The 14162-nt window shown below is 44.3% G+C and overlaps 1 protein-coding gene across 4 annotated transcripts in view; it reads left to right on the plus strand.

Annotated features, from left to right (window-relative positions):
- grk3 (G protein-coupled receptor kinase 3) overlaps positions 1-14162 on the plus strand; it is a 34929-nt gene that overhangs the window by 16573 nt on the left and 4194 nt on the right. For all 4 annotated transcript variants that reach the window (XM_054757371.1, XM_054757372.1, XM_054757373.1 and 1 more), the window contains exons 3-11: positions 7922-7995; positions 8071-8172; positions 12095-12169; positions 12236-12297; positions 12365-12416; positions 12494-12585; positions 12667-12766; positions 12849-12927; positions 13013-13143. In XM_054757371.1, the coding sequence (XP_054613346.1) occupies positions 7922-7995; positions 8071-8172; positions 12095-12169; positions 12236-12297; positions 12365-12416; positions 12494-12585; positions 12667-12766; positions 12849-12927; positions 13013-13143 (767 nt within the window). The remainder of the gene's footprint in view (positions 1-7921; positions 7996-8070; positions 8173-12094; positions 12170-12235; positions 12298-12364; positions 12417-12493; positions 12586-12666; positions 12767-12848; positions 12928-13012; positions 13144-14162) is intronic.

A 14162-nucleotide genomic window follows, 5' to 3' on the forward strand; every position in this document is an offset into this window, starting at 1 on the left:
GCATTTAGAAATAACAGTTTTAAGTTAGGGGTTATGTTTACCACTTAGTTGTTGTTTATCGCCCACTAGTAGTGGTAGTTGATTTATGTGATGTGTTGTGTTTTCGTTTTGTTGCACCGTGAGCAAGTATGTCATTCTGTTTGAGGACCACCTATACATAGACGGCCCCTCTGCCAAATTTTCTAACCCAATGTGGCCCACGAATCAAGAAGTTTGCCCACCCCTGACTTATGTGCATGCGTTCTTTCTTCTTCTATGGTTTGGGGTGTCACATGGTCTGTTTACAGCGCCACACGTAGGTGTGCCTTGAGCATTGCATCCTTTTTATCCATTCCCGTCTGGAGTGCAACTGTTTACTAATCCGGCACAGGATGGACTCGGCATGGGCCGGTATGATAACCTTGGGCAAAAACATCACGCTTTGACGGCGTTAGAAGTACAGCTCTAAAAAGTGTTGGTTCACGTCATTAATCCGTTCCAGAAGGTCCGACTCTAACCAAAACGCACTCTAAGCAAAGCAAATTTTCCCATAGACAACAATGTAAACACAATGATTTTGTTCCAGAAACCCAAAAATGTTTTTTTGTAGACAATAATTCAAGTTTTACATGCATAAATAACTACAAATGACAATGGAACATGTTACATCACTTTTACCTAGTTTTGTCGGGAAAGACCCAAAGATAATAACTTGTTACCCCAAAACGTCATAAGGTATTTCTCTATAAAAAAAAGGAGAATTATGATCTTAGCGGAAAAGTGATGTTGTGGAAGCGCAGCGGTGAGTTTGCCTTATAAGGTGTGTGGTAGTGATGTCCCAGTCCACATTTTTTGGCTTTCGATCTGATCCGGTACCGATCCTTATTTTAGTTTTTTTTTTTTTTAATAAGCTTTTGTTACAAAGATGAATTTGTGGAGTTGAATATCCATCCATCCATCCATCCATCCATTTTCTACACCGCTTCTCCTCATTAGGGTCGCGGGGACATGCTGGAGCCCATCCCAGCTGTTATGGTTATGAAAATAGCTCTCCAAAGCATTGAAAATGATGCAACCAAAGTATTGCTGAATGTACGTTTTTATTCTACAGCATGGCCAACAATATTGTTTGGCTTTTGTAACAAACCTCTGTGAGTCAGGTCCCTAATCCAATAAAAGATCCAATAAATGTCCATCCAATAAAAGATACAATTGGAAAAAATGGCCGTGCAAAATACTTTTATGGTAGCACTCATCATTCGACTTTTTTAAATTAAAAAAAAAAACTCTCTCCAACGCAATAGTAATTTGACGGTCCCTAGTATAAATAACCTGCGGTTAGAGCAGCACTTCCTGTGCCAGCTCCCCGCACCATGACACAGCAGTCGGGGCACAGTGAGTGTGAACTACCGCTGTAGCGCCAGAGCCCAATATCCAACATGAGGCTAACTTCACCACGGTACACTGCGGACATGTCTGCATGGTGGTGTTGCCTTTTCTTCTTTTTGTGGGTGGCGGGAGTCGAGTGGCAACCAGCTTTGAGGCGCATTACCGCACCTACCATGTTGGAGTATGGCTCAGAGTTACGAACGTTAAACGGCAGCCGATTCCGATCCTAAAGATGGGATGGGCACATCCCTAGCGTGTGGCGGCGTGTGCTATTTTGGAGCGTGGATGGTGTGAGCATGCTACGGTAAGTTTGAATGCTTATGTTTTGTTGTTGGAAACAGAAATTATAAAATGTAAAAATGAGACACAAAGTGTCACCCTTGATAGACATTTACGTGGGAACCGGAGTGGAAGCGTGTGCACCGCAGCTGATGACGGAGCCACTCCCGTCACATTTACATTCCTCTGAAATGACCTTTTAAGCTGTAAAATTGGGTGGTCTTGCACCCTTGTCTCAGTACGGTCCATTGCCTTTCTCGTTTGTGCGGTCCATGTCTTTGTTATGTCGTGTATCTCTCTACAAGTCAGAACAGCCTAAAATGGCGCCCGTGACCCACAATGCATTGCACAAACACTGCAAATATCACAAGATTTTGTCTTGAACGCGTGATCCAAGATGGTAGCGTAAACAAACCGGACGATAATTTGGACGCTAAACAAGCGGGTGAACGCAAGCAAGCCAAGGCAACATTTTTGCAAAAAGACACGCACGTTGACCGAGCTACCACTGTATCTTGAAATAACTTTATTGACAAGTCAAAACAGTCATTTTAAAAGCATATAATTTAACACAATGAAAGTAGAACATGTGTTGGAAATAAACAGCTGGCAACAACAATAACAACAAATAAGTCAATGCAGGCCCAAACAGTTCCCACCACCCTGTGCCATCTGAGCTGTGAGCATGTGCAATAACTTTTTATTCTGCCATTACAGCGTTGCATGTGCTAATACTGACCTGATACAGGCTTATGCCATGGTTGCCAATGTTTTTTTGTTTTTTTTCAATAACTGTCAGGGGTTTCACAAGACCTTGCAAGATTAAAACATGACACGATTTCTCGTGCAGGTAAAAACTGTCTTGGGGGCACTAGGCCTGGGGCGATAATAAATGAATGCATTACAAAATAGGTGAAAATTAAGTGGATAATCAATCCATTGCCATGTTCATGTGAGTCTATTTTCCTCGTCTCCCGCCTTCCAAACAGGCAGGAAGAGAGTTCACTCTGTGCTTTGCTGTCAGCATCTTGGCACATTTGGTCCAGAGAACAATGGCCTGAACGGAGTGAGCCCTGCCGTCAGCCATACAGTCTCTTTGTCTCGGTGGGTGGAGGCAGGGCCACTAGCATACACACAGAGTGCAGAAGTTATATTAGTGGATTGCAGTATATTGTCATATACAGTGGTGTGAAAAAGTGCTTGCCCCCTTCCTGATTTTGTTGTTTTTGGGGGTTTTTTGCATTTTTGTCCCACTTACGTGTTTCAGATCATCAAACAAATGTAAATATTATATAAGACAGTAATTGATATCTATCAGTGTGGAAAAGGTTATAAAGCCATTTCTAAAGCTTTGGGACTCCAGCCAACCACAGTGAGAGCCATTATCCACAAATGGCCAAAACATGGAACAGTGGTGAACCTGAAGAACTGCAGGCCTCACTTGCCTCAGTTAAGGTCAGTGTTCATGACTCCACCATAAGAAAGACGCTGGGCAAAAACAGCCTGCATGGCAGAGTTCCAAGACCAAAACCACTGTTGAACAAAAAGAACATTAAGACTCGTCTCAATTTTGCCAGAAAACATCTTGATGACCCCCAAGACCTTTGGGAAAATACTCTGTGGTCTGGCGGGACAAAAGTTGAACTTTTTGGAAGGTGTGTGTCCCATTACATCTGCCATTTCAGAATAAGAACATCATACCAGTAGTAAAATATGGTGGTGGTAGTGTGATGGTCTTCAGGACCTGGAAGACTTGCTGTGATGAATGGAAGCATGAATTCTGCTGAAGGAGAATGTCGGCCATCTGTTGGTGACCTCAAGCTGAAAGCAACTTGGGTTCTGCAGCAGGACAATGATCCAAAACACACCAGCAAGTCCACCTCTGAATGGATGAAGACTTTGGAGTGGTCTAGTCCAAGTCCTGACCTGAATCCTATTGAGATGCTGTGGCATGACCTTAAAAAGGCGCTTCATGCTGGAAAAGCCTCCAATGTGGCTGAATGACAACAATTGTGCAAAATTCCTCCCCAGCGCTCATTGCAAGTTATCACAAACGCTTGATTGCAGTTGTTGCTGCTAAGGGGGGCCCAACCACTTATTAGCTTTAGGGGGCCATCACTTTTTCACACAGGGACATGTAGCTTTGGATTGTTTTTCTCTCTTAATAAAAAGTTTCATTTAAAAAGTGCATTTTCTGTCCAGTTGTGTTGTCATTGACTAAAATTTACATTTGTTTGATGATCTGAAACATTTAAGTGTGACAAACATGCAAGAAAATAAGAAATCGGGAGGGGGGCAAACACTTTGTCACACCACTGTATTTTTTCACTGTACTTTTATTATTGAAAGTACTGTTAAAATCTGGTCTGGTCTTGTTCTTGTAGACCCAATCTTTCGTATTGTCTCATCTCATGACACCCCTAATAACGGTAAAGTCACCTTTATCTGGAATTGTCACTCTTGGAAAAAGGTGTTTTTACCTTATCAGAAGTTGATTGTTGAGTGGGACTTGTACTCGATCACATCCACTTGAAACTGCCTGGGGGGCTACATTGTGGCTCTGCATGAGCATGTGTTTGCAGTGTTATTGAGGAGTAATGTGTGCAGTAGCAGCGTGTGTGCAGTGTTGGATGTCTAGCGTGCTGATACAACAAGTTAGACGTGCCGTGGGAGCGTGCGGCGCTTTGCAGGCGTTGAGCAAACACTTCCAGGATGAGACATCCGCTCTGTCATTTGTTGAACTTTCTCAAACATCCCGCGGTCATGAGCACTCACCAAAGCCTCAGAGAAGCTTTCCGAGCCGAGTGGCGTTTGGCTGCTCCGCCGTCAAGAACGCCTGACCCACTAACATCTGGCCTCTCTCTACCCCTCCAGTTAGCTGTGACTAGCTGGATACCAGCGCACCGGATGGTCGTGTTGATGCACACTTACCATGTTAGCAAGCCACAGCGAGAAGGCTTAACATTGTTTGCTTTTGAATGAAGATCAGTCATGCTGAACGCACACACACACACACACACACACACACACACACACACACACACACACACAGGCCTCCCTCGCCGGTAAAGGTTAGCGTATGTATAATGCAACACAGATTCCACAATCAGAAGCGTCTTTTTTTGGACAGCAAACGTGCAGCCTGCATCCCAGTGAGCTGAAAAACACACCAAAGCAAAAAAAAACCCAAAAAGAAAAACACAACCCAAAAAACAATGACACTCTTTAGCTACGTCGCGTTTCACTTCGGTCCCTTCATGTGAGCCCTTCCTTTCTTTCCTGTTTCACTCAAATCACATGGCAAAGTGTCAGCCCATGACGATGCCAACATCCAAACATGCTTTTTGCTTTTTCTTTTCCATGTCAGCTTTGCCATTTTGACATTTTGTAAAATGCAAGGAAGTTTTATACATATATATAAATATATATACAGTATACTGTATATACCGTATACACAGTATATATTTCAATGCATCTCAGCTACGTCATATTAAGTGAAAAAGCATATGATTAATATCAACTTCACTCTTCGCTTTTTTGTTTTTTACATCCGAATACTTCTTACTTGAATAATAATCTTAAATAAATAATGAATAATAATCTTGAATAATCCTCTTAAACTTTCATCTCATAATATTACGACTTTGGTCACATAATAATTTCTAAAAATGACAACTTTATTTTGTTTTGTTTGTTTCTCATAATGCTATTAATTTTTTAATAGAACATCTTTTTTCTTTAATATTTCAACTCTACGCGACTAAAATGACATTTTCTTCATAATATTAGGAGTTTATTCTGGGAAAATTATAGCAGTTTTTTTTCCATTTCTGCTGGGTTTTCCCCAACTTTTTCAACTTTCTTCTTGTCGATTTTCTTCTCGTAATGACTTTGTGACCTTTTCCACAACCAAATGTCCCAAAAATTACAAACTTATTTGCTGTTTAGTTTTTCCTAATATTACTGCCACTAAAGTGACATTATTTTACCTCAACTTTTTCTTGTTAGATTACAACTTTTTCCTCTTAGTATTTTGAATTTAAAAGTTACAGCTGATTTTTCCATTTTTCATGTTAAATGATTTTTTTTGTATGTGCTGAGGGCCAATTTGAACACCCCTGCCCTAAGTGCCCCTATGTGCATAAAAGACACATGGCACTCAAAGATTCTCTCCCACCCTAACCTCTCCACCACCATGGGCAAGACCAAAGAGCTTGGCGAAAAAGCCCAAAGAGCATTGTGAGAAAGAGTGCAATCATTGATGAATGGAAGAAATCCAAGGTAACAGAAAGGTGAGGGATCAGCCCGCAGTGACAAGGGAGGAGGTGCTTGAGGATGTCAAGGGAGCTGAGAGCACAGTCTTTGCCATCACGGATTGAGATCCCCCTGCTCCAGAAGACACATGTAGGATAGGATGGACGTTAGTGTCCCGAGATGATGTCCCGCGGTGTGTGCAAGGACATTTTTGTAGAAGTCGCAGGACTGCTCTCCAGCCTCTTCTTTAGCGCCAGGAGGACCACTTTGTGTGGCAGCGCCCGTTGTGCTAACGAGGACAGCCGTGCACACACACACACACACACACACACACACACACACACACACACACACACACCATGTGGCCACATGGAGGAAGTGATGCACGGCGTCTGGCTCTCAGATAGCATAGCGGAGGGGGAAGACGGGAAGAGCTGATAGGACGTGTGAAGGAGGCGGCTTGGCCCAAACAAATGACCTGTGGGCTGGCTGTGTGTCACATGGAATACCTGAGTACGCTTCCATAAGTGCACTGTGTACACTGTCCACTCACTTCCTGAGTGCGTGAAGCTTGACAGTGTAGTGTTGTGTTGTGTACTACTAACCCATCCTCTCGACTTCTACACTTACCAACAATAACTATTACTAGCTCTCTGTCTTCATCTTTCTCTTTTTTTCTTCATGCTCTTTTTGTTTTTCCTCTTTTTGCTTGTGTACGTAGTTCTTCATGCTCTTCTTGTTTTTGCTCTTCTTTCTGTTCTTGTTGCTCTTCTTCTGTGTAAAGCCTGGTTTTTGCTCTCGTGTGCTCAAGAGCGAATCCGCAAAAGGTGAGCCGTGATGTAGCGAGGGAACACTGTACATGACTTCCCCTGTGCATATGACTCGTGCAGCCCTCCTTTGTCGACACCTTGTGATTTTTGAATAAAATTTGGAATAAAAGGTGAGTGTTGCAGTAACACTCTTTGTTTGTCTTTATTTGCCAATGTTGCCTCACGATGACGGAAGCTAAGAAGCTAAATAGGTGAGGCGTGTCCTGGTTGGTTCGTTGGGAAATGCTGCCTCTGGTGTTTCAGCAGAGAATTGCACATGATGAAGACCTTTGAAAGGATGAAGATGGTGTCGGTAGGGCCTATTGTACTAGCAGTAGCATTAGCATGCTAGCATGCTGTTAGGAATGTTTGGATTGTTGGAATGCTGCCAAGCGTTTATGTGACGTGAGTGAATAGACGTTAGCATCAATATTCAATCTTTATTTTGTCAACATTGTCGCGCTGTAAGCTAGCAAATACCAAACACCCTTTTTTTGGTCATGTTTTTGGTCATGTTTTCTGAAGAACGATTTCCCAGCTTCAATTTCATCCACGTTGGACCTGCTGGTGCCGGCACGCCTGTTAGGAAGGTCAAAGCCGTCAGACTGGCGGTCGGTGTTGAGATGGGATCTCGTTAGTGGCGGCTATTTTTATTTAGCACCTGATGCTAATCAGCTGAAAGCAACAACACGTGGTGGTGGAGGGAAGAGACAGACCGCCATCCTCTCCGACGCCTTTGCAAGTGTTCTTCAAGATTTGGCTGTGACATGGTGAAAGTGGAGCGCAGCTCGCCGCCTGTCATGTGACCTGGCGGCCTTGTGGCACGCCAGCCTTGCTCATCTCTTTGTACACGCCTTCCCTGTCGTCATGGAGGCGGTTACCAGAGCAACAGTACATCTCATTCCTGTTAGCTATGTGCGAGCTTTTTATTAGCTCCGCCCCCTTTTGCCAGATGCTGTTTGATCACCATTGTGTGCGTGTGTGTGTGTGTGTGTGTGTGTGTTTGTGTTTGTGTGCTGCATTTTGACTGCATGTGGGCGTGTCTTGACAGCAGATGTCTTAATGACTGCAGTCCGTGTGGTTGTGGGCATGTACGACGGCTGTCAATCACCAGGCTTACAGGAAGTGTGCATAGAGTAGCAGAATGAATGAAAGTGTTTGTTAGCGGTGGCAACATAAGCGTGACGTGTGCGTGCGTGTGCGCTCCTCAGGCTTCCTGCTCTTCAAGGACTTCTGCTTGAACGAGATTGACGAGGCCGTGCCGCAGCTCAAGTTCTACGAAGAAGTAAGCGTCCTTGTTTGCGTGACCCGCCCCCTTCCTGCCTGACGTTTACGCTGACCTCCCGGCGTCTCCTTTCAGATCAAAGACTATGAGAAGCTGGACTCTGAGGAGGAGCGGCTGAGTCGCAGTCGGCAGATCTACGACGGCTACATCATGAAGGAGCTGCTGTCCTGCTCGCATGTGAGGACGACTCCGAAGCACACGCTCACGCTGCACCAGGGGTGTCCAAACTTATTCCCAGTGAGGGCCACACGGTGAAAAATGAAAGGATGCCACTTTGCCACGTATTTCATCTCAGCTTTGAACGTCAAAACGTCAAATTCACTCTTTGATCTTTTTCACATTTCTTCCACGTATTTCAACTTTCTTCCTAAATAATCTTCAGAAATGTTGTTTTTGTAATATTTTGAGTTGATTCCCATAATATTCTTTCTCCCCAACCTCATTTTCCAAAAGTGACAACTTTGTTTTGTTTTTTTCTCATAATATTACAACTTAAAAAAAAAAAAAAAACAACAACAACTTTGTTTCTTGTTCAAATCTATGCCACCACAGTTCTTCATGATGCAGTGGCTCAGGAGGTGGAGCAGGTCGTCCGGAAACCGGAAGGTTGGCGGTTTGATCCTCGCTCCCCCCACCCAGTCGCTGTCGTCGTGTCCCTTCACCCACCTTGCCCCCAGTGGCGCCCACACAGGTGTATGAATGGGAAGGAACGTGTGGGCCGTAGGTGCAAACTGGCAGCCGCTTTTCCGTCAGACTACCCGAGGGCAGCTGTGCCTACAGATGTAGATTACCACCACCAGTGTGTGCCTGTTGGTTTGGTTTTTCTCAAACTAGTTCAACATTAAACTTTTCTTTTTCGTCATTATGACTTTATTCCCTTAATATTTATAATGTAACATTTTCCCACCCTAATTGTCCAAAGATGCAACTTTATTTTTGTTTTTTTTTCTCATAATGATTACTTTTGGGAAAAAAATGCAAATTTTCCTGTAATAGTTCAACTTTACGCTACTAAAATGACATTATTTCTCCTCATAATATTACAGCCGTTTCTTCCACGTCTGCTGTTGCTTTGCTTTTGTTTTTTTTCCCCAAATCGCTTCAACTTCAGATTGTTTCTCTCGTAATTCCGGTGTCATATTTGGACATTATTTATGTATTATTAGTTTTTCCGCAACCTAATTTTCCAAAAATGACAACTCTATTTGTTGTTTTGTTTGTTTTTCATAATATTACAACTTTCTTTGATATTTCGCCTTTCTGCTACGACAATGATGTTATTTTTCCTCATAATTTAACGTTATTCTAGCAAAATGACAACTTTTTCAGTTAATAATTTGGCCTTTTTCTGCTAAAATGATTGCTGATTTTTCCATTTTTTGCTGCAGTTTTTTTTGTTTGTTTGTTTAGTTTTCTTGTTAAATGGTGCTTTTATTACTCCTCCAATTACACCCCTGCTCCAGATACAGCTCCACAACCCTCTCCTTCTCTCTTTAATTGCCACTGTTCACTCGTCACACAAGGCCGGTTTAATCCCTACATATCCTCACACGTTCATGAAAGACACTGAAATATAAAAGGTAAAAGGAATGATAATATAAGATGAACACGTGGAACGGGAGTCACGGCGGTACAGAAGTTCTATATTTATCAAAAAGGATTTATTTAAGTTTCACTTTTGCATCTCGCAGCAGTTATGGTGCATTCAAGGGCCGCCCAAGTGTGAAATGTCATTACTGGATGAGAAAACATTGGAAAGACACCAACGTGTAAAAATGGTGGTCTTTGTTTTAACATCAGTGCTGCTTCTGTTTACCGTATCTACGCACACACCCCCATCTGTGGCACCATTGAATAGAATTGAATTGACATTTGTGATGGTTTGCACCCCCCGGGCTTCAACGCCCCCCCCAAACCAGCTGCAATCAGTGGGACGTGTGTCCAAAAGTAAATAATGCTATCATAATAAGTATCAAGTAATAATAGTATCATTTAACATGAAAACTACACAGGAACCAAACTGCAGTAAAAAATTGAAAAAAAAAAAATCAGCAGTAATTTTACTAATAAAAGGTCACATTTTTAACAGAAAAAAAGTTGGAATCAAACAAGAAAAAGTTGTAATTTTACGAGAATAACGTTATTATGAGGAAAAGCAACATCACTTTAGTAGCATAAAGTTCAAAAATGAAAGAAAAAATACTTTTTTTTGTTGTAATATTATGAGAAACAAACAAAGTAGTATAAAGTTGTACTTTTTGGAATATATACTGCTCAAAAAAATGAGAGGAACACTTGGAAAACACATCAGATCTAAACTGGGGGAAAAATGATGTTGAATATGTTTCCTGATAATAAGTGGGTGATGTATTAGTAACAAAATGATGCCACATCATTTGATAGAAATGAAAATGATCACCCTATAGAGGGGGGAAATCAAAGACACCCCAAAAATGAAAGTGAAAAAATGATGCAGCACACTGGTCCTTTTAGCTAAAATGTCATTGTAGCAACTCAAAATGATTCTCAGTAGTTTGTGTGGCCCCCACGTGCTTGTACGCATGCCTGACAACGTGGGGGCATGCTCCTAATGAGACTACGGATGGTGTCCTGGGGGATCTCCTCCCAGATCTGGACCAGGGCATCCATGAGCTCCTGGACAGTCTGAGGAGCAACCTGGCGGCGCCGGATGGACCTAAACATAATGTCCCAGAGGTGTTCTATTGGGTTTAGGTCAGGTGAACGTGGGGGCCAGTCAATGGTATCAATTCCTTCATCCTTCAGGAACTACCTGCATACACTAGCCACATGAGGACCAGGAGGAACCCAGGTCCCACTGCACCAGCGTAGGTTCTGACAATGGGTCCAAGGATTTCATCCCGATACCTAATAGCAGTCAGGGTGCCGTTATCTAACCTGTAGAGGTCTGTGCGTCCTTCCAGGGATATGCCTCCCCAGACCATCACTGACCCACCACCAAAGCGGTCATGCTGAATGATGTTGCAGGCAGCATAACGTTCTCCACGGCATCTCCAGACCCTTTCACGTCTGTCACATGTGCTCAGGTTGAACTTGCTCTCATCAGGGAAGAGCACAGGGCACCAGTGGTGTAGTTGCCAATTCTGGTGGTCTATGGCAAATGCCAATGGAGCTCTACGGTGCTGGGCAGTGAGCACAGGGCCCACTACAGGACGTCGGGCCCTCAGGCCACCCTCATGGAGCCTGTTTCTGATCTTTTGGTCAGAAACATTCACACCAGTGGCCTGCTGGAGGTCATTTTGTAGGGCTCTGGCAGTGCTCATCCTGTTCCTCCTTGCACAAAGGAGCAGATACCGATCCTGCTGAGGGTTGAAGGACCTTCTACGGCCCTGTCCAGCTCTCCTGGAGTAACTACCTGTCTCCTGGAATCTCCTCCATGCGTCCAGGTACCGCAGTGATGCCCTGGTCCAGATCTGGGAGGAGATCCCCCAGGACACCATCCGTAGTCTCATTAGGAGCATGCCCCCACGTTGTCAGGCATGCGTACAAGCACGTGGGGGCCACACAAACTACTGAGAATCATTTTGAGTTGCTACAATGACATTTTAGCTAAAAGGACCAGTGTGCTGCATCATTTTTTCACTTTCATTTTTGGGGTGTCTTTGATTTCCCCCCTCTATAGGGTGATCATTTTCATTTCTATCAAATGATGTGGCATCATTTTGTTACTAATACATCACCCACTTATTATCAGGAAACATATTCAACATCATTTTCCCCCCACTTTAGATCTGATGTGTTTTCCAAGTGTTCCTCTCATTTTTTTGAGCAGTATATATACAGTATATATATATATATATATATATATATATATATATATATATATATATATAATATTATGGGAATAAAGTGATGTTATGATAATAAAGTCATAAAAGTGGCAAAGTTGCATCCTTTCGTGTTTGACTCATGTGGTCCTCGCTGGGAGAAAGTCTGGACCCCCCAGGTGCAGCGTGAGCGTGTGCTGCACGGGTCGAGGACGTTTCTATGAAAGTGGCTGTCCACCTCCTGCTGTGGTGTTTTCTGACTGTGACGTGTTTGCCTGGTGTGTCGCTCGCAGCCGTTCTCCAAAAAAGCTGTGGACCACGTGCAGAGTCACCTGGCCAAGAAGCTGGTGCCCCCCACCCTCTTCCAGGTAGACCCCACACATCACACGGACATGAAGACGCATGCATGTAACGCCTTTTAACGTGCGCCGCAGCCCTACATCCTGGAGATCTGCGACAGCCTGAGAGGGAAGATCTTCCTGAAGTTCATCGAGAGGTGAGATGGAAGATGTTTGGCCAATGTTAGCTCACCTGACCCCGCCCCCTGTCCTCCTTCTTTGCAGCGACAAGTTCACTCGCTTTTGCCAGTGGAAGAACGTGGAGCTCAACATTCACGTGAGTAGGCCGTTGCCGTGGTGACGCTGATGAGAAACGCGTCTCACGGGGACGCCTTGATGTGTTTCCTCCTGCAGCTGACCATGAACGACTTCAGCGTGCACCGCATCATCGGCCGCGGCGGCTTCGGCGAGGTGTACGGCTGCAGGAAGGCCGACACTGGCAAAATGTGAGAAGGCGCCGTCCCTCGCGCGACCCGAGTGGCGCCGCGTGCCGATTGTGACGCGTGTCCTTGTACCCGCCCCCGCAGGTACGCCATGAAGTGTCTGGACAAGAAGAGGATCAAGATGAAGCAGGGCGAGACGCTGGCGCTCAACGAGAGGATTATGCTGTCGCTCGTCAGCACAGGGGTGAGTCACGGCACCGTCACTGTCTGAGGGCGTGTGGGAGGGGCTTGGAGACACTGACATGCACTGTGACCCCCGTCCACAGGACTGCCCCTTCATCGTGTGCATGACGTACGCCTTCCACACCCCCGACAAGCTCTGCTTCATTCTGGACCTCATGAACGGTAACCGTGGCGACCTGTAGAGACATTTACTGCAGCCTGCTGATGCTGACTCACTGTGTGTACGTGTGTGTGTACGTGCACCCAGGTGGTGACCTGCACTACCACCTGTCCCAGCACGGCGTCTTCAGCGAGAAGGAAATGCGCTTCTACGCCGCAGAGATCATCCTGGGCCTGGAACACATGCACAACCGCTTTGTGGTGTACCGAGACCTCAAGGTACCTTCTTCACTGAACACACACACACCTTTCTCACACGCAAACACTTCACTCATTTATTTTTACCTAACCCTAACATGAACACACGTCTTTCTCTTTTCTGTGCCTCCTAAAGACACAAAAACAGTTAAAAAGGGGCAGCCATCCCACCTATAAAGCCTTCTGAAAAACCCTCCGTTTCCATAATGCGAGCTGCATATGAAGCACTTTGTTATTAACATTGTTACGCCCAAGAACTACGTTCCAGGCGTAGTGACACCTCGCCACACCACAGCGGCTAGCTACTAGCCGGCTAGCAACTAGCTTCACCACACACTTGCAAAAGGTAACGCTATATGTTGGAGCTGCCGCAACTGCTGCTGTGTTTTTGTTCCTTCCTATGTTGCTTTGTGAAATCAATGCGCCCAGGAAGGAAGTTCCCAAAATACTCCAAGTATGACATGTTACCATGAACGTAGCTGTTACTACACGCTCACAGCATGGATGATGGAAAACCACTAAACCTTGTTGGAGGTCTTTTAATAGCGGCCTTTCTGGTTAATTATTAAATTACCTGCCTCTTCTTCACCTGTTTTTATATCTTTAGACAGAAAAGAGAAAGACGTGTGTGTTTATGTCGGATTGTGGATGATGGTCAAAGCAAATGTAAAAAAAAAAAAAAACTGCACTTTTCCTTTCAGTGTTGGGTCAAAGGCTGTGTCTCAATTGGTGCACTTGTGTACTTACCCTTAGTATTTCGAGTGCACACTTGCATGCTTACACCACTTACACTTCTGCAGGTCTTCTGAAGTGCGTAAGTGTGTTCACACTGAGAAGCATGTTAAAATGCAGTACACTCGTCAGTGATGGACACATGAAACGTTATGTTGGAGAACAGCAAGTTGCTTTTCTTGGAAATGAAATAAAAACTTTCTCCTATCACTCTGATTTGATTCGGATTCAAATGATGGATTTTGGCACACTCAATAGCAGCGGTCGCAGAAAGGGGAGGGGCTAGCATGAAATAATGGCGGCTGAGG

Source organism: Dunckerocampus dactyliophorus, chromosome 17 (genome assembly GCF_027744805.1).
Source record: "Dunckerocampus dactyliophorus isolate RoL2022-P2 chromosome 17, RoL_Ddac_1.1, whole genome shotgun sequence".
NCBI classification, from domain to species: domain Eukaryota; kingdom Metazoa; phylum Chordata; class Actinopteri; order Syngnathiformes; family Syngnathidae; genus Dunckerocampus; species Dunckerocampus dactyliophorus.